A 22179-nucleotide genomic window follows, 5' to 3' on the forward strand; every position below is an offset into this window, starting at 1 on the left:
GCATTGAATGCATTTCCAGCTAAGAATCCTAAGTTATTTGGGTTTACACCAGTAGATTACTAATTTTTATTTGCTGCATTTATTTCAAAATGATTCCACAGTTATATCACGAGTCTTTTACTGGATACACTGCCAGTGTTAGCCTTCCATCAAAACCAATTGTAATTTAAGAATTAAAAGTGCTAAATATGTGCAAATAAATTGGGTGGGGCCCCTTCATTAAATCTAGTACTTTTCCATTGCTAAAACCACATCGTCACCAAGCGATCAGGCGCCGTTGGATAGTTTCCCGAAGTGGAACCTTTCCATCCTGACCGTCCACTCAAGCACCCCTTCTGGCGTCTCGCAGAATACTCGGCAGTCAAAAGTGAGGCGTTCAACAGAAAACTCCTGATCTAGACGAGGCGCCTCTTCGTTCGTTTCCATTCGCTACCAACCCACACAAAGCCCCAACCATGCCACCACGGCCACGCGCTCCAAGCTCCGGCGCCAACTCCATCGCCGCTGAGATGGGCGCCCAGGGAATCCCTGCCCGGGGCGGCTCCCCTTCCCCTCCCGTCACCACCAAGCACGATGCGTCTGGCGCCGGCGAAGCCCAAAGCTGCCCCGTCCGCTCCCCGGCCCCGGAAGGAAGCGACCGCCCGGTGGAGGAGAAGAACTCCCCCGAGGAAATCCCTTGGTACGATAAATTGGAGGACATAGATGAGGAGTACCGCAAGTACTTGAGTTGCGTGCGCTTTGTGAATGGCCACCAGATAGTGGTCGTGCCGGAAGGCGGGCTGGATGCGGTGCCGGCTCGAGTTCGTAACAAGTCTAATGGGTCAGGGAAGAAGGATGGGGAGGAAGCGGCTGCTCATGCTGCTTCGGGGGAGAAGGGCAGCAGTGTTGGGAGCAAGGGCAAGCGGAAGGGGAAGGGGAAGTTGGCGTCGATCACCACGGGTGGGAAGTCTCGTGTGCGCGATCCCGACCCTGCGCATCGGCAAAAGGTGTTGGTGATGAACCGCAAGGTTACACAATACGGGGAGGACGAGGTGCCGGTTCCAGTTGGTGACAAGTCTGATGGGGCAGGGAAGACGGATGGGGTGGAAGCGGCTTCCCGTGCTACTTCAAAGAAGGACGGCTGCGGCGTTGGGAAGAAGAAGGGAAAGGGGAAGGTGGCGGCTATCACCACGGGTGGGCCTGCGCTGAAGTCTCGTGTGGGCGATTCCATTGTGCATCCGCAAAAGGTAAAATCGTTTCTGTTTCCCCTGTCTAGTTAAATATGTTGCTGCGTGCCTAAAGCAGAGTAAACACATGTTATATATGCATGTCTGAACAGGGTCAGAAAGAGAAGAATAATGAACGGAAAAATGGTGCTAAGAAGATGAAGGTGGCGGCGGAACTGCATCTGGAAACACTCAACAATGCTTCGGTAAGGATTTCCTATGCCTTTTAAATTTTTTTCCGGACTGCACCGTGTCTTAGTACTACTAGAGCTGTGGTTTGTGGTTTATCTTTGTGGTTATGGGTAGATATGCCATATAAGAGTATGGAAGAAGGGATATGGCTCATTCTGACAAATAAATGGCTAGATCGGTAGGTGACGAGGGCATTAAATGCAGCCAGCGCGAGCTCCCAATATTCCAGTATTCCCCCATCATGGTGCCTGTACCATCGTACTCAACGGCCGCGTGGGACATTGATGGACCGGCGGTACAGTACAAAGATGTGCATCGAACTTGGACCATGGTCCAGAATATTTTTTTCCTGAATGACCCCATACCGCCGTGCGCACGCGGGATCCCTGCATCTGCGAGAGCGCTGTGCCGCTGGGTTTGGGTGGGTCGAGTGTGACAGAGAGGCCAAAATGGAGGTGGAAACCGAGAGGGCGACGGCGGCAATGCCGATTTTCCTGTCGTTCCGGTGTTCAGGTGAGGCCTTGGATCCCCCTATCTTTCTTTACCGCGACCGGTCTGCGGTCACCGTGTGTGCTAGCCAGCGGCGTGTTCTCTTTCTCGTCTGATCCCGTGATTTCTTGGCGCGGGTTGCCAATATTCCCGGAGGAGGTAGGGGCGGCGGCCTGTGATGTAAACGAGAGAAGCGAGATTGGAAGCAGGGGAGCGACGGGCCTGCGACGCCGCCAGTAGGGACAGCGGCCGGGCGGAGTCCGGGGGATCTGCAGTGAAACCAGATTCGCGAGTGCCCGGCTGGATTAAGAAGCACTGGTTGTGTTTTAGCTGACACTAGGCTTCAATTTGACAAGTGGTAGAAAACTGAAAAGGTGTTATTGCTAGATTTGCCTACTGATGCTGCTGCGCAAGGTGTCATCACATGGCTGCCACTGGCATTTTTGGGTGCCAAAAAAAAATCCTAGAGTGCATTGCAAGTGAAGGGGTACTTTTTTCTTTGGAAAATTCACCCTTACAAATTCTGAACTGAATCACTGTGATGGCGCCAGAAAAGAATTCTGAACTTAAGGTAAATGATGTTACCCTGAAAATTCTGAACTGAATCCATGTTGTGGTTGTGGTTTTAGCTGTTTTCGGTGTGCTGTCAAAAGTCTGCTGCTAGAATGTGAGGTCAAGGGGAATTTGCACCTACTAGAACTCTCTGCGGGAACAGAGATAAATAATGAGCATCCATTTTTGTAGAAAACAATCTCAGTCTGCACAACATAAATATCATAGTCTGCTAGGTAGTATCAAGAGCTGGCTAAGCAAGGGCTGCCGCAAAGCCAACGGACAACCACAACATTTCTTCTGACTGTAAAAAACCGGCACCAATTCCCCCTTGACCTCACAGTTCTAGCAGCAGACGGAAAACAGGCAAAAAGCATAGGATCAGTTGAGCGTGGACTCCGGTCCAGGAAAAATGCAGGGCAACAAGACCGTACAAGACCATTCCCGGTCCCTGCATTCATGGACACCGGACAAGCAACAGTGCCAGTGTTCAATATTGTTGCCACCAAAAGCAATACAACGGTCAATACGGCTGCGGGCATATACCCCCAGGGGCACCAATGGCTCAGATAATGATACCGTATGATAGTACGACCCACATTGAATTTTTGGTAATATAGTATGTCTTGTACCAATGTGCCTAACTGATGTTGATGCTTTGTACAACATGTCTGAAACTACAAGTATTTAGGAGCATGGCATGTATTCATCAGCAATTCATCTGGTGGTTACTGGTATCAATATTTATAAGTACAAACACCTATGGAGTACTTAACATACCTTGTCTCAGTAAGTAGCCGAGTCAGGATTTAAGACTACTAAAGAAAACATGCATTTCAAACTAAAACAAAAAGATTTTTTTGGCTAAAAAGAATTATTTTTTGGAGAAGGGGAAGGGGAAGGTGGCGGCGATCACCATAGGTAGACCTGCGCTGATGCCTGGTGTGCGCGATTCCACTATGCATCACTCAGTGGTGGAGGAAGAAGGGAAGCCGTCGAAGGAGCTGCCTGTGGAAACACTGAATACTGTGAAGAGGAAAAGGCAATCAACTTATGTCCAAAATGCCGAGTCTCGCACTACTTCGGTGAGAATTTCCTATGCCTTTATGTTTTCCCCGGCCTGCACTATTTTTTAGTAGAGTTCTGCTTTTTAACTTTATATATGTGTTTGTCGGTAGATGTATCTTGTACCACATAAGAGTCTATCAATATGCTAGAACAGTAGTGTATATCTTGTACCAATGTGTCTAGCTTATATTGATGCTTCCTGCAACATGTCCAAAGACTACAATATCGCATTTTAAATCACGTTAGTTCTGAATAAATGAAAGTTGCTGTATATTTGTTAAATATAGAGGGGCATTCATGTCAAAGTTGAATTTTGGATCGCGGGCGGACCTTGTTCATTGGAACAAAGAAAGTACTAAAGAAGAGAGATGCATTTCAAACTAAAACTAAAGCACATTTTTGGCTAAATAGAGCTATTTTTTTTCTACGTTGTATTTTTTTCTCTTACATAATATCTTCATATTACAACCCTTTCCTATATTTTGAAACTGTAAAGAAATGTTAGCATCAAGGATGTGAAAACTAAAAGTATTTAGGAGCATGGCGTATATTTATCAGCAATTAATCTGGGGGTCACTGGTATCAATATTTAAAAGTACAGACACTTATGGAGTATTTAACATACCTTGTCTCAGTAAGTAGCCCATTTAGGATTTAAGAATGTACAAAAGAGGAGATGCATTTCAAACTAAAACAAAAAGATTTTTTGCTAAATATAATATATTTTTTTTGGAGAAGGGGAAGGAGAAGGTGGTGGCGATCACCACGTGTGAGCCTGCGCTGAAATCTCGTGTGCGCGATTCCACTACGCATCCGCAAAAGGTAAAATCATTTCGGTTTCCCCTCTCTAGTTAAATATGATGTTGTGTGCCTAAAGCAGAGTAAGCACATGTTACATACACATGTGCAAACAGGTTCAGAAGGAGAAGAATGGACGCAAAAATGGTTCTAAGAAGATGAAGTTGGTGGAGGAAGAAGGGAAGCCGTCGAAGGAGCTGCCTGTGGAAACACTGAATATTGTGAAGAGGAAAAGGAAATCAAGTAATGTACAAAATGCCGAGTCTCGTACTGCTTCGGTAAGAATTTCCTATGCATTTTTTTTTCAGCCTGCACTATTTGTTAGTAGATGTAGATATGTGGTTTATAAATTTATATATGTGGTTGTCGGTAGATGTATCTTGTACCACATAAGAGTCGATCAATATGTATATCTTGTACCAATGTGCTAGCTGATATTGATGCTTCCTACAACATGTCTGAAAACTACAATACTGCATTTTAAATCACGTAAATATGGAGCATCATTCATGGTCAAAGTTGCATTTTGGATTGCGTGTGGGCCTTATTCATTGGAACGAAGAGAGATGCATTTCAAACTAAAACTAAAAGACAAAATTATTTGGCTAAATATAATTCATTTGACTATTTTTTTTCTACTTTGTATTTTTCTCCTCTTATACATAATATCAACACATGACAACTCTTTAAAGCAATAAAGAAATGTTAGCATCAAGGATCTGTTTAATGATGTTTTCACTTGCTGCCTTTGGTGCAAGCGTGGATCGTTGTTATATATACCTCAAGAAAGTGATCTATGGAGGGAGGCCTGGCATGAGCCATGTCATGCTTTGAGCTGCCTCAAATAAATATCATGCAACTATATTTGTGCTGATCTGGATGGAGCAAAATAGCGTCCAGCCAGGCGCAACGAAGCCTGCACGCTCACTTTCATCACAGTTTGTTGTTTAGTGATCCAACAGATGATCTCTCTAGTATCCTAGTAAACATATTAAACTCATGGTGCTTTGCATCTTTCGGCACACTTTGACTAGGCAAGTAGGGCAAGTAGAATTTTTTTAGACGAATCAAAAACTAGAGTTGTGTTTCTGATGGAATTCTAAAACATATTACATGTCTGCTTCTAACCAATCTGCATTTTTATGACATAGTCGTGTGGTTTCCTTTTTCTTCTCTCAAAGTTTCAAGTAATGAATTAATATGTGATCCTGATTTTTGTCGCACTTCCAGACTGACAACAGAAAGCCACAACTTCGGAGATCTGCTCGACTTATGCTCAGTCCACCTGAAAATGATCATAAGTAGACTTTAGAGTAACGTCTATTTTGGGAGAATCAAAATAGATTGCTTTATTCAAAATACTTTCCTTTATCTCGTTGTTTGGAATTCTTTGGATACATTCCATGGATATGTTGGTTCTTGAATTTTACAAGCGCCTAGTCAAACTATCTAGTAGTCTATTGGATATGGTAGTTTTTTCGAGTAATTGGCAATAGCGTCGCCTTTCAATTACAAGAACATGGTTGTTTTACAACTGCTTTTACAAGCGACTATTTTGGGAAGTATAGTTGAGGCATGTGGACTACTTGTGAAGGAGGTAACTACAAGAATTTTGCATGGATATCTGCTAGGGTTAGGTGCGCCACCACCTGATAAATCATTCTCTGTCCATTGAAAACCTGGCGATTCCTCTTTTTCCAGGCATTCCATAGTGTGTAGATCAAATTCCTGTTTTGCACCTTCAAACTTTGCTCCCAAGGGATAGCCAGGTATTCCTCCCACAAATTGTTGACAGATTGATTAGGGTTTTTCATCATCATTTGGGACACATGGCAGTCCTGGCATTCACCACCTTCCATACCTCCTTTGAGAAGGGACAATAGTCGCTAAGCATAAGTGAAACCGGGCTATGGGGCAAATCCTATTTGCCAGATTCGCCGTCATCAGGATTCTACAATGCAGCACGAGCCAAGCAGTAAGCTTGCATTTGGGAGTGGTTGTTTCCTTCCAAACCTTCCCCGTACGAAAAGGCTGTACATGGCCAAGGGTATCTTATACACATATTTGGTTAAGAATTCATCTAAGGCCATGCACACGCAGTTGCATCAGGGTGTTAAGGCCTACGACTGTTGTTATCCACTTATCCCCCTGGAGACCTGGTTCGTCGTCCTTATCTTCCTAGTTGCAATCTTGAAAAGCTCTGGGGCACGATGCAAAGTGCGGAATACCCAACACAGTAATCTTTTCAGAAACTTGTCTACACGCCATCGCCAACGGTGATTGTGGTAGAGGCACTAAAGGGATCCATGTCCGAGTCACTGCGAGGCAGGTCCAAACCCACCCAAGGGCGCTCCGGGTTGTTCCATTGGAACCAAGGCTAGCGCAGGCGCAAGGCTTCGCCGAAGCGGTCAAGGTCGGCATAACATGGGTTGTTGGCATGCATACATGGATGTGTCTGTTGGTGATAATCATGCTTACATAATTGTACGAAACTACATACAATGCAGTGAAAATGAACCTTCATGTCCTAGTGATAAACCCTAGCTTTACTATTTGATTTGTTAGAGTTATAATATAAGTCATGTATACCCCTTTGTATTTATCCCGTAGTATAAGGGGTTTCCTGCATATGTACCACACCTGTACATGTATATATATCGGCCTATGGCCTCATGGGAATACAAGTTGCTTATTCCTAACATGGTATTAGAGCTAGGTCAACTTTTTTTGCACGTAGCAACTCGTGCTGTTGATCCACCTCGCGCCGTTCCCCTCGTCCGTGGTCGCCGCTGGCTCTCCGTGCCTGCTCATCTCCCTCTGCAGGTCAACGCCACGACGGCGTGATCCCTCGCCCCGCCCGATCGAGCTGGTTCTCGTCCCGCCTGTTCCCCGTCCCGCCCGTTCCCCGTCCGATCGAGCTGGTTCTCGTCCTGCTGGATCCAAGTCGCCGCCCTCCCGAGCGTTCCCTGCTGGATCGACAGGACCAGGCTGTCCCAGTTGCCGCCCTCGCCCGATCGAGCTGCGGCCGCACTCGCGTCCTCCCGGATCCAAGTCGCCGCCCTCGCCGGTTCTAGTCCGCCGCCCGCTCGATCTGTTCTCCAGCCGGATCAAGCTCTTTCGTCCGACTCTGTAAAAAAAAATGTCTGCTGCATCGGGCTATGTTGCTGTCCCTCGCTGTCCGGTGATCTTCGATGGTACTAACTACACCGAGTTCGCTGGCTTCATGCGCATTCACATGCGTGGCATCCGTCTCTGGGGTGTTCTTTCTGGCGAGGTCTGCTGTTCGCCACGTCCGGTTCCTCCGGTGGCCCCTACTCCGCCGACTCCACTGGTTCTTCCTCCGGATGCTAATCAGGCCGCCAAGGATGCGGCTAAGGTTGCTGATGAGGCTGCTGATCGTGCCTATGATGAGAGGGCTTTGGCTTATGAGGAGGCTCTTCAGACGTATCATGGTGCTTTGTCTGTTTACACCCAGTGGCTTGATGATGATGCTCGTGCTGCAGCTGTTCTCACTGCTAGTGTTCTGCCTCAGTTTGCTTCTGAGTTTCTGGGTCTTCCTACTGTCTTCCAGATGTGGACCTGTCTTCGTCAGCGCTATGAGCCCTCTGGTGATGCCTTATACCTTTCTTTGGTTCGTCAGGAGCATGCTCTTCAGCAGGGTGACTCTACTGTTGATGACTTTTATGCACAGAGTTCTGCTATCTGGCGCCAGCTTGGTTCTCTCCGCGGTGCTGGTTGTCGTACTTGCCCCTGCTGCCAGGCTGTCCAGGCCGATTTGGAGTTTCATCGCGTCTACGAGTTCCTGTCTCGGCTCCGTAAGGAGTTTGAGCCCCGGCGTGCTCAGTTGCTTGCTCGTGGCCGTATTTCTCTCATGGAGGCGCTTTCAGAGATTCGTGCTGAGGAGACTCGCCTACGTGGTGCTGGTTTGCTGGAGGTTCCCTCTGTGCTCGCTACTCGGGTTTCTTCCACTCCACCTGCTGCACCGCCCCATTCTCGCTCGGGTGCTCCGCCGCTCTTGCCCACTCCTTCTGGAGGCTCAGGTCGGCCCCGTTCACATTGTGACTACTGCAACAATGATGGTCATATTGAGTCCCAGTGCTACACAAAGCGGAAACACCTGCGCAAGGCGCGATCATCCTCCTCAGGGACTTCGTCATCTCCCTCGCCAGCTTCAGCCATTGCTTTGACCGAGCAGGATATTCTGAGACTTAAGCGTCTGCTCGCGGCTTCAGGTTCTTCCTCGACGGGTACTGCTGGTTCTGTGACTGATGCTTCCCGCACTGAGCACCCGCCCTCTACACAGTCAGGTACATCCCCATGGGTTCTGGATTCTGGAGCTTCATGTCTTCTCATTCTTCCGCTTTGTCTTCTCTTCGCTCGCTGGATTCTCCTGTTCATGTCTTCACTGCTGATGGTACTCCACTGTCCGTTGCTAGTAGAGGCCATCTTTCTACTCCTTATTCTGTTCCTGATGTTGCTCATGTTCCTCGCCTTACCATGAATCTGTTTTCTGCCGGTCAACTTACTGATTCTGGTCTATGTTGATGATATGGTCATCACTGGGGATGACCCCGAGTATATTGCCTTTGTAAAGGCCCGTCTTAGTGAGCAGTTTCTTATGTCTGATCTTGGACCTCTTCGCTATTTTCTTGGGATTGAAGTCTCTTCTACCTCTGATGGCTTTTTTATATCCCAGGAAAAGTATATCCAGGATCTTCTTGCTCGTGCTGCTCTTTCTGACGAGCGCACTGTTGAGACTCCTATGGAGCTCAATGTTCACCTTCGTGCTACTGATGGTGATCCTCTCCCTGACCCGACGCGTTATCGTCATCTCGTTGGCAGTCTTGTCTATCTAGCTGTCACTCGTCCGGACATCTCTTATCCGGTTCATATTCTGAGTCAGTTTGTTTCTGCTCCCACATCGGTTCATTATAGTCATCTCCTTCGTGTTCTCCGATATCTTCGGGGCACGATCTCTCACCGTCTCTTCTTTCCTAGCTCCAGTTCTTTACAGCTTCAGGCCTATGCGGATGCTACGTGGGCTAGTGATCCTTCTGATCGCCGTTCGCTTTCTGCTTACTGTGTTTTTCTTGGCGGTTCTCTCATTGCCTGGAAGACGAAGAAACAGATCGCAGTTTCCCGTTCGAGTGCTGAGGCTGAGTTGCGAGCTATGGCTCTTTTGACGGCAGAGGTGACTTGGTTACGGTGGTTACTTCAGGACTTTGGTGTTTCTGTCACTACACCGACTATGCTCTTATCTGACAGTACAGGTGCTATTAGCATTGCGCGCGATCCTGTGAAGCATGAGCTCACCAAGCATATTGGTGTTGATGCTTTCTATGTGCGCGCTGCTGTGCAGGATCAGGTCGTTGCTCTTCAGTATGTGCCTTCCGAGTTACAGTTGGCGGATTTCCTGACGAAGGCCCAGACTAGAGCACAACATGGCTTTTATCTCTCCAAACTCAGTGTTGTTCCTCCACCATGAGTTTGAGGGGGGGGGGGTGTTAGAGTTATAATATAAGTCATGTATACCCCTTTGTATTTATCCCGTAGTATAATGGGTTTCCTGCATATGTACCACACCTGTACATGTATATATATCGGCCTATGGCCTCATGGGAATACAAGTTGCTTATTCCTAACATGATTAACCTATCAACACACATACATGAACTTATCATAGTCGCTTGCTTCTTATGCAAGCTAAAGCCGTCATGGATACAAAGGATGGCTTATACTCGTGCTTATGTGCTCATTAACTCCAACGTGGGTAGGATATGATACGTAAACATTGTCATGGGGCCATCATGAGCGGAGGTTATGTGCGGTCCTCTAGGTAGGGCTAAGTTAAGTAGTTCAAAAGCTCCTTGGTCTATTCTTTCGAGGGGACCCTTCTCCAAATAAAGGTGTTGTTTAGTTTGAAGCCAAAGATTGTTTAGTTATGGCCTCATTTAGCAGAACTAGCTAGTATTTTACATATACCATGTTTTTGTATGATTGTGCTAGCGATCTCATACACTTCATTGTTCATACCTTTTTTGGGGTAAAATGATGCTTCGCAACTCTCACGTCCATATTATGATTGTACCAATGTTGGCATTAATATGCATCGCCAAATCGGAACAACTTGAGAGTGGCTCCTTGACTATTGCTACTTCCACAGATTAGGGGGCTAAAGCTACAATGTTGATAGAAACACACCCTAAGTCCATACCATAATGCACCATAGACAAAGGAACATATTAATTTTAAGCATATGAAATAAGTAATCTCCCAATCCTCCATGTACTTTGATATAATTCCAGTACACTCTATGCTCGCTCTCGAATTCCCTCCGAAAACTTTGGTGGCACTGAACAGCATTTGTTGAAGCTTCTTCTGGTGTGGGAAGAAGGATGCGAGTGGTGGTAGTTGTGCATTGTCCTGGGAGACAGTCTGCGCCCTGAGGTGTGTTAGTGGTCTGGGCATGCCCAACTGAGATGGCTTAGCATTGCCATGCAATCTCGATGGCCTTGGCCACCATGTGGATCAAGGCAGACCTTGGGAAGATTTTAAAATCGCCATACCGGATGAATCCCTAGCAATACTCAGAGCAACCACTCTGGCCACTACCAGTGATGGGAGCACCACCTTTTCTAGGAAGAACAATGGCTCGACGGGATGAGAATGAAAGATATGGCACCCCGCCTATACGCCAAGGTTCCTCAGAGGTTAAAATCTACTCGAATGGTCAGGGCTGCCTTATTGGACGCAACATGGGCATGAGATGTGGGCCCCAACCTGGACTTGGCCATGTTGTTGGAGTACTTGGCAGTATGGCCAAGAGTAGCAGCGGTGTAGTTAGTTCCTGACACTCTGGACACCATCTCTTAGTCCTGGGAGAAGAATGGAGACTTTGAGATAAGCTTATGCCACTAAGTTTGCAGGGGGACGTCGTACTCATAGCGGAATTCACTTGGAAATCCAATGCGCCTTTGCAACGTCGCCTCTTCACGTGGATAGCCCTGAGGACCAGAAGTTAGACATCCAATAGACTTGCCAGGAGAGGACTACCGCATCAAGATACATGCCTGTTTTGTGCTCAACAAGATGGACAATCATGGACTGTGTTTTCGCGAGAACTGTCTAGTGGGAAATCTGTAGAGCCCTAGGCATGCCAAGGTGGGCACCGTCGACAAACAACATACTTGACAAATGGTGCGTCAGCGTGGTCGGTGTTGGGCACAAATCAAGAGACATATGAGCCATTCTCACCTTGACCATGTGGGAAATATGGAAGCACATAAATGCAATTGTGTTTGATGGAGCAACACTCTCGATACAACATGTGATAAGTAGGATGATTACTGAGGGTCAAGTGTGGAGGCAGGCCGGTATATTAAACGGAGAACTATACCCCTTCTTTGGGGCGTTGACTAGGTGGGTTCAGAGCGAGTAGTCCACTTTCATGCTAAGGGTAGATGTGGAGTGCAAAGCATTGTAAGCATAATATAGCGATACCGTGGACATGGATGGGCCATCTTGCCTTTCTTCTTTAATATGTGATACACATGCTTGTGCATATTCGAGAAAAAAATCCCGTTAAATCTACCCATACAATTGCACTAACGTAAGATGTCACTCTAAGGTACAAGAAAGTTACTGCACAACCCAAGTGTCGTAAACCCTAGCCCCGGAGATACATAGTCACTATTCATCTTGTGCCGCTCAAATTATGCCAATATGTGTAATGCTCACTAAAAGTAATCCTAAACATGTACTATATGACTTTAAAACCTTCATCATTCCTTCCTAAATCCCTTGTCTAGAAGGCCTAACTAGTAGTCAACTATCCGGCAGGGTGGAGATTTGACTCGACTTCGAAACAATTGCAGTCACCCAAGTTTGAGTCTTTGGAGTTTGGACCTCGCTGGGTACGCATCTTCTTAATTACCGAGTACTAGAGCTCTGACCCAATTGTCAACATATAAAGTTATAATGTCACTCTTGGAAATTCCTCATGGTAGATTAGCTTTTGATCCATTCCCTATTTGGTCTCATAGGGTTCCTACCATGGCCTCTGCTGCCAAGTTATCACTTGCCTATACCGTTATATGTTTGCTTAGTTATTTCCCATGCTCCATGGAGAATTTAAGGCCACGACACCAATCATTTGGGGTGTGACAACAAATAGGTAGTTTTTGATGGAATTGAGACGACTTTGGATAAATTATGACAAATGTTTGACGATGCACTATTTATGAGTAAATATACACATAAATGGTAAGAGAGTTGTCCGTTGAATACGGAAATCTGGACATATACTCCCACCAGATACCTGCAACATTACACTCACGTTAGGACTCAGCGCGGGTTTGCGAAGCCTAGCCCTTAGCCTATGTGAATTCAGGAATGGCAAAAAGGAAACAAGTTTCTCCAATGGTAAAGACGAGCACTAACATTAACATTGACAAAATAATGGAAAATTATCCATACATAGTACATACCATATTATGCATAGCATATTTGCTGAAAAGGTGTATATGATTCAGTTAACAATATTTGGGTTTAAATGATCCTTCAAATATTTCATTATATTGCTGGTTTTAGTTATTATTATGAGAGATTTTTAAATAATAATTCTCATATTCAACATACTCATGAATCGTGGTAAATTCATTGTTTCACAGGAATTACATGGTGTGTTTTTCTTGGAATAGTTTGAATTGCTTACCACATGTGTCACAGGAATTACATGGTGTTGTATGGCCAACCCATATCATGGAGAGGCCAGATTCTGAATTCAAGGAAAAGTTGATGCGTCTTCTCCGCAAACCATTTAGCCAGGGAGAATGTGATACGCTGCTTGACAAGGCTACGACTCGCCCTCCGGCAACAATGAAAAGGCAAACACGCGGTGGCGTGAAGTACTACAACTCTGAACATGAAAGGCAACCATCATATTTTGATGGTCACCCAGGTATGCTTGCTTTCATACTATGTACATACTTTTTTTGTTCATTGGACTTCTGTTATGTACTATTCCCCTTATTATTTTTATGTTGAAACATCTTTGGAATTATTGCGACCTCATGGCTAAAGTAACATTTATGCATAATGATTATAGGATCAGAATCATTTTCCATGGCTAATGAACACTCTGCCTTGTTATTTAAGAAACAATTTGTGGTTGTCTTTGCTCGCAATTGTCATTTCCTTTTGAACCTTGAAACTTGCAAGCCAACATTGTGTTTTTTCGGTGATATATTGGTTTACAAGCTTGTTAAATCTATGTCCAAAATATCTTGCTGACGGATTGCTTGAATCTATGGTGAACACGCTGTACGCTTAGGTAATTAGCAGGACTTCGGAACAACAAGTATTGTGGCATTTTCATAATTGTGTTGCGCAAATTTTCATGTGATTCTTATTTTCTTCTTTGATAAAATACAAAGCTTGCATCTCAATAAATTGATAGAAGAAAAGTGGTTGTGGAGCAATTACACAACACAACATGTTGGCGCAGAAGTCCAGCTTTCCTGTGAGAGGATTTTGGAGCAATTTTGCCAAATACCTGAAATAGAAATAGTTTGTTGTGGAGAACTATACTGATGACGAATGCGCTGTGTTGAATTAAAACTGAGTAACTTAGCTTTCAGCGCATGTCCAAAGGTCATCAACATGATGGGAGTGCAAAATCAAATTCCTGGCAGGTTTATTTTATTTGCCATAATAAATGACTATGTTTTGCTTGAGAAGTTATCTTTCCAAATAAGACGAGAAAGTAGCAGCAAATCATATTGGTATCTGGTTTGAAGTAATCTGTTATGCGGTTGTTCAAGAAACACTGATTCTTACATGTCGTACTATTTATCAACACGTTTTATTGTATTTAACTCCAGATCTTGCGAAACAAGTACGTGTAGAAAGCGCCAGCAAACCCAACCAGTTAGCTCTGTTGCGTGGATTTTTCTTCTGGATGGAGGTAACCTCATTCATAGCATTTCTTTGTTTTTTCGTTAATAACCAATAATGGCTCCACCTGTTGTTAAAGAACGGAGGAATACATTTTTTTATCTGTTCCCAGTTAGAGCAAATCTATTTCTTTTTGTTTAGATTATTTTTTGTTAATGGAGGCAGCCCGATATTGACCTGTTAAAGATCACGCTGGTACGGTACCAATCATAGTTAATGAATTTATTTGCAGCAAAGTACTAACAGCTACGGTGCATCAGTGTGAGTTTTTCTTGTTGCTAATTTTGAAAAATCATGGCATAAACCTAGTTCGCTTTTCGCAAAGGATAAAACTAGTTCACAACGGAGTAACTACCATGTGATTTCTTCATATTGCTTGATTGTTAATAGCATGTGCCAGCTTCTTATATAGATGGATTTCCCTCCCCGCAAAATAAAAGAGATGGATTTCCCTAACAAATGGCCAATTCTGTAGCAATATTACATTTTCCCTTATTTGGTTAGTTAGGTCAACTGAATTTACTGACCTGTGTGCCTAACAATCTACTCCCTTGCTTGTAGAATATTGCGCATCACGACCAATTCAGGCCATGGAGAGATGATTTCAAACAGTACAAAGTTACTATGGTAGAAATAGAATGAGATCACAAACAGAATTACAGAAGAGTTTTGTGCTTTCTCGATTGAGGTGGCAAAGCCCCAGTTTCTCCTTGTTTTACTAGTTTGGTCTCCAGTGTGCATCTTACACTGGTTGCTATTGTTATTTTGTCTCCAAAAACGTAGAGCTGATGCTACCAGAAACTAGTAGTATATCACTCCCCAAAATCAATTATCTTCAGACAGGGGTATACCATAGTTTGCTCAGCTTTTTCTTTCAAACAGAAGGTTTATGCGGTCATAACGTTGGAGAGCAAGTGTGTACAAATCAGCCTTTGGATGGGAAAACAACTCTCTAGCGGAGTTATATACATCATTTTCTTTGAGTGAAGTATACGTCTGTTTACATCTGGGATCTAGCTGCTGTTGAATTTGATGTGGGGTTTGCCCATGCTGAAATTGAGCACTCTAGATCTCATGATGTACCTTTTCTTTTTTGACGGAACCTCGGCGTGCTCCTGAAGAAGAATATATATATAGTTGGCTCGATTTATACAGAAAACTAGCACGAAAAAGCATACAAGGGATGATTGATTAAGGGCCAAGCATGCAAAAACCCTGATAACGAAAAGAAACAAGAAAGATGAGTCAAATACATCACAGGTACCTTAACTTGTCTGTTGCGGTCAGTTTAGTGCCCAAACTTGTAAAGTACATAAAAGTGGTGTTATAACTTGCCCAAACTTGTAAAGTACATAAAAGTGGTGTTATAACTTGTCACACGGTGCATATACGGTGCCCCGCTCGTATGCAGCCGTATGCGCTGTCCACGTGGCATGACAGCTGGCTGCTGGCCCAAATGTGGGTGAATGTTCTTTTTGGATAAAACCCCTAAGGTTTAATGAAATGTCATGAATAAGCCCTTGCTCTGTATGCCAATAACAGGAAAAAAACTGCTCCAGTGAATGTGTTTCGACCTTGGGACCTCCAACTTTAATGGCACGCACGCTAACAATCTAGACTAACAGTACTTTGCATAAAACTGTAAGCTGGAAACCTATATAGTCTACCTCTCGCTCTGCAATTTCTTGTAATTTTTTTCAAGTTACTGTTTGGTTTTTATGATATGTAAATTTTCCTATATAAAAATGATAATTATTAATATGCAATTATGGTCTATTTAAATCTTTATTCTATTTCTATTATTGTGTAGTTTGAAGAGGTGAACATGAACTTTTTCTAAATATTTCAACGATTTAAACAGTTCAATGTATATTTTAAAATATTGTGTAATTTTTTTTGTATTTTCATTCAGGACCATAAGAATGCATAATTTTGAGTTTCTTCATTGTATTTTTAGATACATAATTATTAAAAATCAACAATGTTGTGTTTGCAAAGCTGTTCAATGTATATTAAAAATCATTGTGTAAACACAATAAATTCTTTAAATGTGTGTAAACATGCTTGTAGAAAAGTAAGAATAATTTTACACAATATTTTTTTAAACATGTTGAACATTTTATGAATTTTTTTATATAATTTTTTGAATGCATGGCGAACATTCTTCAAAACACGTTTAAATTTTCTTAATAAACGTTGGAATTTTCAAAAAACATGTTGATTTTTTTTCAAATGCACCAACACTTTCTTAAGTTTATTATGCTAGGTAATATGTTGAACAGTTCTCTTTTTTCGCGAGAATTTCTTAATATATTTTTCAATTTCCCGCGAGTCAACTTTTCCTTTTTTAAAAATTTATCTTTATTATTCTGCCCGGTATTCTTATTATAAATAGATGTTTATCTCGGTACTAAATAGACAACCATTGGTGGCGTGTTTGGCACATGAGCGCATGTTGTGCGCCCAGTAATTGCGTTCGGATCCCGCCAACTCGCCCTATTATTCTTATTACTACTATTTCATCCCACATCCTGGCATCCAGGACCCAGATCTGATAATTGGAATGAATGCAGTTCGGGGTATTTAAATAAAATGTGAGGGGTTTTGCGAAATTTATTTAAACTACAGAGAGTTTCTGTAAAACAACCATCACACTTCTCTCACAGCCATTGACATGTGGGCCACTGCCATGTTGGCATGCCATGCGGACAGTGCATACTCCCTAATACGGGTGGAGGCACCGTATTTGAACGCTCAGACAAGTTACGGCACTAGTTTCATGTATTTTACAAGTTTAGGCACCAAAGTGTCCGTGCCGGACAAGTTGAGGCACCCGTGGTATATTTAACTCAAGAAAGATCACAGGGCAAACTTGACCTCCACCGCAAACATGGATTTATTCAGGGCATCGACCACCATCACCATCGGCAGTGGAGCGAAGTTGCTACTCTGGCATGACAACCGGAGCAGTAAGGACCCCCTCAAGGCCTACGCTCCCGAGCAGCATGACAACCGGAGTAGATCTCTGTCCTTGTCTGTCTTCTGTTAGCTAAACCCTGACCCATCTCGTAGCTGGACCGGCTTCCCCGGCCCGGGTTTTTTTTTCCTGCATGCATAAGACGCCGAGCGCGCGATCCGTGCGCGCCGAGCGTGACTAGGTGTAGATGGTGGCCGCGGTGAGCACGCCCACTCCGCGAACATGGGATGGCACGTTCAACACGAACGGGGCAGCGGCGTGCGCATCGGCCGGGCTGGTTAGGACGAACTGAATAAGAGGAGAAGAAAAACAGAAAAGCAACATCAGTTGTGCGCTGCGCAAAAACCACTGTCTCTTGCGAGTTCAGAGAGAGAGAATGAATGAGCGTGGCGGCCGCCTGGCAATTGGCATCAGAGCCACCGTTGACGAGGGACCATGGTGGGCAGCAGAGAGGCCGGCGCTGACGAGGCACCAGCCGCGCCTGCCCAGGGACACGGCGGGGAAGCAACGCCTCAGGAGCGCACGGAGACGCGGGCGCAGCCGCATCAGGAGGAACGCGGGCGAGGTGGTCGTCCCCGAGCGCGTGATCCGGGAGGCCGCCAGGCACGGCGGCACGATCGTCTACCCCACCCTGACCTCCACAAACTACATCGAGTGGGCGTTGGTCATGCAGATCAATCTGCGTGCGCAGGGCCTCTGGGAGGCCATGCTTGGCGAGGGCATGGTCACCGACTGCAAGGACATGGCGGCGCTCGCCGCGCTGATCCGGGCTGTGCCCCCGGAGATGCACGACGTCCTCGGCGTCAAGAACTCCGCGTACGAGGCCTGGGAGGCCGTGCGCACGATGCGGATGGTCGTGACCCGCATCCGGGAGGCCACGGCGCAGCGTCTCCGGTCTGATTTTGAGCAGATCACGTTCAGGGACGGAGAAGCCCTAGACGGCTTCGCCATGCGCATCACCACCCTCGTCAACAACCTGCGGTCGTTGGGCGACAACGTGGAGGAGGTGCGCGTGGTGCAGAAGTTCCTGCGCGTCGTGCCGGCCCGGTACACGCAGATCGCCTGCGCCATCGAGACCCTCCTCGATCTCAGGAACCTGACGGTGGAGGAGCTCGTCGGCCGCCTCCGCTCCGCCGAGGAACGCTACGGCGTCGACGCGAAAGGCCACGACGGGCAGCTCCTGCTCACTGAACAGGAGTGGTACGCACGCAAGGGCCAGCAGGGGCAAGGCTCAGGCTCATCTGGCGGTGGCGGTCAGCGTCAAGGCAAGCCGCAGGGCGGCGGCGGCGGACAGCGCCGGGGGCGCGACATGACAAAGGTGAAGTGCTAAAATTGTAACAAGCTCAGGCATTTCTCCAGGGACTGCAAGGAACCACGACGAGAGCGAAAGGGCCAGGGCCAGCCGGCGCCGGCACAACCACCGGCGGCCCAACCGTAGCTCCAACCGAGGGCGAACCTTGCCAGGATCGACGACGACAACGCGAGCCTTCTGCTGGCGAGGGCCTGCACCCTTCACGAACGGGGACCTGCACTACTGATGTCCACGGTGCAGCCGCCGGACGCGGTTCAGGCGGCGCACGGCGATGCCCCGGCGAACGGGCGAGCTACGGGTGCGCCCACGAGCGTGACGCTGGTCGAGGATCAGGTCTTCCTCTCCAGGAGGCCCACGCCGACGACGTCTGGTTCCTCGACACAGGAGCCAGCAACCACATGACTGGCATCAAGAGCGTGTTCTCCGAGCTCGACACCGGCATCGCAGGCACGGTCAAGTTCGGGGACGGATCCATCGTGGAGATCCAAGGACGCGGCACGATCATCTTCGGATGCCGCAATGGTGAGCATCGAGCCCTGACTGATGTGTATTACATTCCCCGCCTGCGCAGCAACATCATCAGTCTCGGCCAGCTCGGCGAAAACGGCTCCCAGGTCCTCATCGAGCATGGCGTTCTGCGCCTGCGCGACCAGCAGCAGCGGATCCTCATCCGGGTAGAGCGCATGCGGAACCGTCTGTACGTGGTCACCCTCGACGCCACTCAGCCGGTCTGCCTCGCCGTGCGCGCCGGGGAGCAAGCCTGGAGGTGGCACGAACGCTACGGGCACCTCAACTTTGACGCGCTCTGCAGGCTCTCGCGGCACGACATGGTGCGGGGCCTGCAGGTGATCGAGCACGCTCAGCAGCTCTGCGACAGCTTTTTGGCGGGGAAGCAAAGGAGGGCTTCGTTCCCGCAGGCGGCGAAGGGGCGAGCAAATGGCCTGCTGGACCTCGTCCACGGCGACCTGTGCGGCCCGATAGCGCCGGCCACAGCCGGGGGCAAACGCTACTTCCTCCTCCTCGTCGACGACCTGAGCCGCTACATGTGGCTCACGCTCCTCACCACAAAGGACGAAGCCGCGACGGCGATCAAGCACTTCAAGGCCGAAGTGGAGGTGGAAACTGGGCGGAAACTGCGCCTGCTCCGCACGGACCGAGGAGGAGAGTTCACGTCCGCCACGTTCACCACGTTCTGCGCTGAGGAGGGCATGGGGCGCCAGCTGACGGCGCCCTACTCACCACAGCAGAGCAGGGTGGTGGAGCGGCGCAATCAGATGATCGTCGCCGCCGCGAGGAGCCTGATGAAGGCGAAGGGGGTACCGGCACGCTTCTGGGGGAGGCGGTCACCACCGCCGTTTATATCCTCAACAGATCGCCGACGAAGAGCGTCGACGGCAGAACGCCCTACGAGGTATGGCATGGTCACAAGCCTGATGTGAGCCACTTACGCGTGTTCGGCTGTGTCGCTCATGTCAAGGTGGTGAAACCACATGCGGCGAAGTTGGACGACCGGAGCACTCTGATGATCTTCCTCGGGTATGAGCCGGGGACGGCGGCGTACCGCGTCTACAACCCAGCCCGCAACCGTGTGCACGTCTCTCGCGACGTGGTCTTCGACGAGAGCGCACGGTGGGACTGGGAGGCGAACGAGGCGGCGCTAGCGGGCGTGGAGTTCACCGTTGACACCTTCTCCTACACGGTGACACGAACGACGACGTGTCCACCGGCGAGCACAGATCCGGACGCAACGGCAACGCCACTAAAGGAGAATGCCGCGACAGGATCTCCGGCGCCACAGGAGGGGAGCACACGCAGCGCGGGCTCTCCCAGCCCGTAGCGCGCCACCCCAACAAATCCAACTGCCGCGGCCGAGCTTGCCGGCGACGCTGAAGAGCGCTACGACGAGCCACAGCACCAGCAGCACCGCATGACGACCCGCGCCCACGACGGGATTGTGCAGCCGAACCGGCAGTACGAGGACTACGTCATGCTGGCTCACGAGGACGAGCTCTACCTTTGCGAGATCGACGAACCCAAGACCTTTGCGGAAGCAGAGGAGGAGGGAGCGTGGCGCCGCGCCATGGACGAGGAGATGGCATCGATCATCGCCAACAAGACCTGCCGGCTCACAGAGCTGCCTGCGGGTCACAAGGCCATCGGGCTCAAGTGGGTGTACAAGCTCAAGCGCAATGCCAGCGGCAATGTTCAGAAGCACAAGGCGCGCTTGGTGGCCAAGGGGTTCGTCCAGAAGCAGGGCGTCGGCTTTGAGGAGGTGTTCGCTCCCGTGGCGCGCCTCGAGTCCGTTCGCCTGCTGGTCGCTCTCGCCGCGCACGAGGGCTGGCGTGTCCACCACATGGACGTGAAGAGCACCTTCCTCAACAGCGATCTGAAGGAGGAGGTATACGTGACAGCCACCGGGCTACGCCATCGACGGGGAAGAACACAAGGTGCTCCATCTGGACAAAGCTCTGTATGGACTGCGACAAGCTCCACGGGCGTGGAACGCCAAGCTGGACCGCTGCCTCCTTGGACTTGGCTTCACCAGGAGCCCGTCGGAGCACGCAGTCTATGGACGCGGAAACGGGACTGCACGCCTGCTCATCGGCGTGTACGTGGACGACCTCATCATCACGGGGAAGAATGACGGCGAGATCAACAGGTTCAAGGAGGTGCAGAAGCAATTTCGCATGAGCGATTTGGGCTTGTTAAGCTTCTACCTTGGCATCGATGTGAAGCAGACGGCGAACGGCATCTCCCTCAACCAGGCGGCGTACGCCGGCAAGATCATCGAGAAGGCCGGCCTGGTGGGGTGCAATCCAACCCATACCCCCATGGAACCACGCTTCAAGCTCAGCAGGGTGAGCTCTGCACCAGCCACGGACGAAACGGTGTACCGAAGCGTCGTTGGTGCACTGCGCTATCTGGTGCACACGCGCCCAGACATAGCATATTCTTTCGGCTACGTGAGCCGGTTCATGGAGGCCCCGATGACGGAACACCTCGCCGCCGTCAAACAAATCATCAGGTACGTTGCTGGGACGCAGCACTACGGCTGCTTCTATGCCAGGGGGGCCGCCGAGGCAACTCTGGTGGGCTTCAGCGACAGCGACATGGCGGGTGACGTCGACACCCGCAAGAGCACGACCGGCGTCCTCTTCTTCCTTGGCCGGAGTCTGATCAGCTGGCAATCACACAAGCAGCGAGTGGTGGCCTTGTCCACCTGCGAAGCAGAGTACATCGCCGCCGCAACGGCGGCCTGCCAGGGCGTGTGGCTCGCGCGGCTACTTGGCGACATGAAGAACGCAGAGGTCGAGCAAGTCAGACTGAAGATCAACAACAAAGCAGCGATCTCCCTTAGCAAGAACCCCGTCTTCCACGACCGCAGCAAACACATTGACACAAGGTTCCATTTCTTGCGCGAGTGCGTCGAAGATGAGCGTGTTGAGGTCGAGTTCATCAGCACCAATGGGCAGCTCGCTGATATTCTGACAAAGGCGCTAGGCCGCGCCAAGTTCCAGGAGCTTCGAGAAGAAATTGGTGTCATTTTAATTCAGTAGGGGTTTAGGGTTTAGGGAGGCATTTGTTAGTTAAACCCTGACCCATCTCGTAGCTGGACCGGCTTCCCCGGCCCG

General features: G+C 48.2%; 2 protein-coding genes across 4 annotated transcripts; both read left to right on the forward strand.

The window, feature by feature from the left end:
* The first annotated feature begins 413 nt into the window (after window positions 1-413).
* On the forward strand, window positions 414-15246 carry LOC109761836 (uncharacterized). 3 transcript variants are annotated; one of them, XR_012203159.1, is made up of 8 exons: window positions 415-1226; window positions 1319-1411; window positions 3329-3523; window positions 4245-4328; window positions 4421-4582; window positions 12974-13263; window positions 14186-14268; window positions 14820-15246. XR_012203159.1 is itself a non-coding variant. In XM_045233209.2 (8 exons), exons 1-8 carry the CDS (start codon window positions 456-458, stop codon window positions 14898-14900), a joined length of 1701 nt encoding a protein of 566 aa, XP_045089144.1. In that variant the 5' UTR covers window positions 428-455; the 3' UTR covers window positions 14901-15246. The 3 variants fall into 3 exon arrangements, 2 of the variants coding, with proteins under 2 accessions (XP_073364999.1, XP_045089144.1); XM_045233209.2 differs by having other exon boundaries at window positions 428-1226; window positions 13032-13263; XM_073508898.1 differs by lacking the exons at window positions 12974-13263; window positions 14186-14268; window positions 14820-15246 and adding an exon at window positions 5535-5886 and having other exon boundaries at window positions 414-1226.
* A 2176-nt stretch (window positions 15247-17422) lies between these two features.
* LOC141041159 (uncharacterized) lies at window positions 17423-20384 on the forward strand. The gene is made up of 4 exons (XM_073507274.1): window positions 17423-17512; window positions 17603-18553; window positions 18595-19863; window positions 20025-20384. The coding sequence occupies exons 1-4, from the start codon at window positions 17423-17425 to the stop codon at window positions 20382-20384; spliced, it is 2670 nt and encodes an 889-aa protein (XP_073363375.1).
* The last annotated feature ends 1795 nt before the right edge of the window (window positions 20385-22179 follow it).

Source organism: Aegilops tauschii, chromosome 2 (genome assembly GCF_002575655.3).
Source record: "Aegilops tauschii subsp. strangulata cultivar AL8/78 chromosome 2, Aet v6.0, whole genome shotgun sequence".
Lineage (NCBI taxonomy): Eukaryota > Viridiplantae > Streptophyta > Magnoliopsida > Poales > Poaceae > Aegilops > Aegilops tauschii.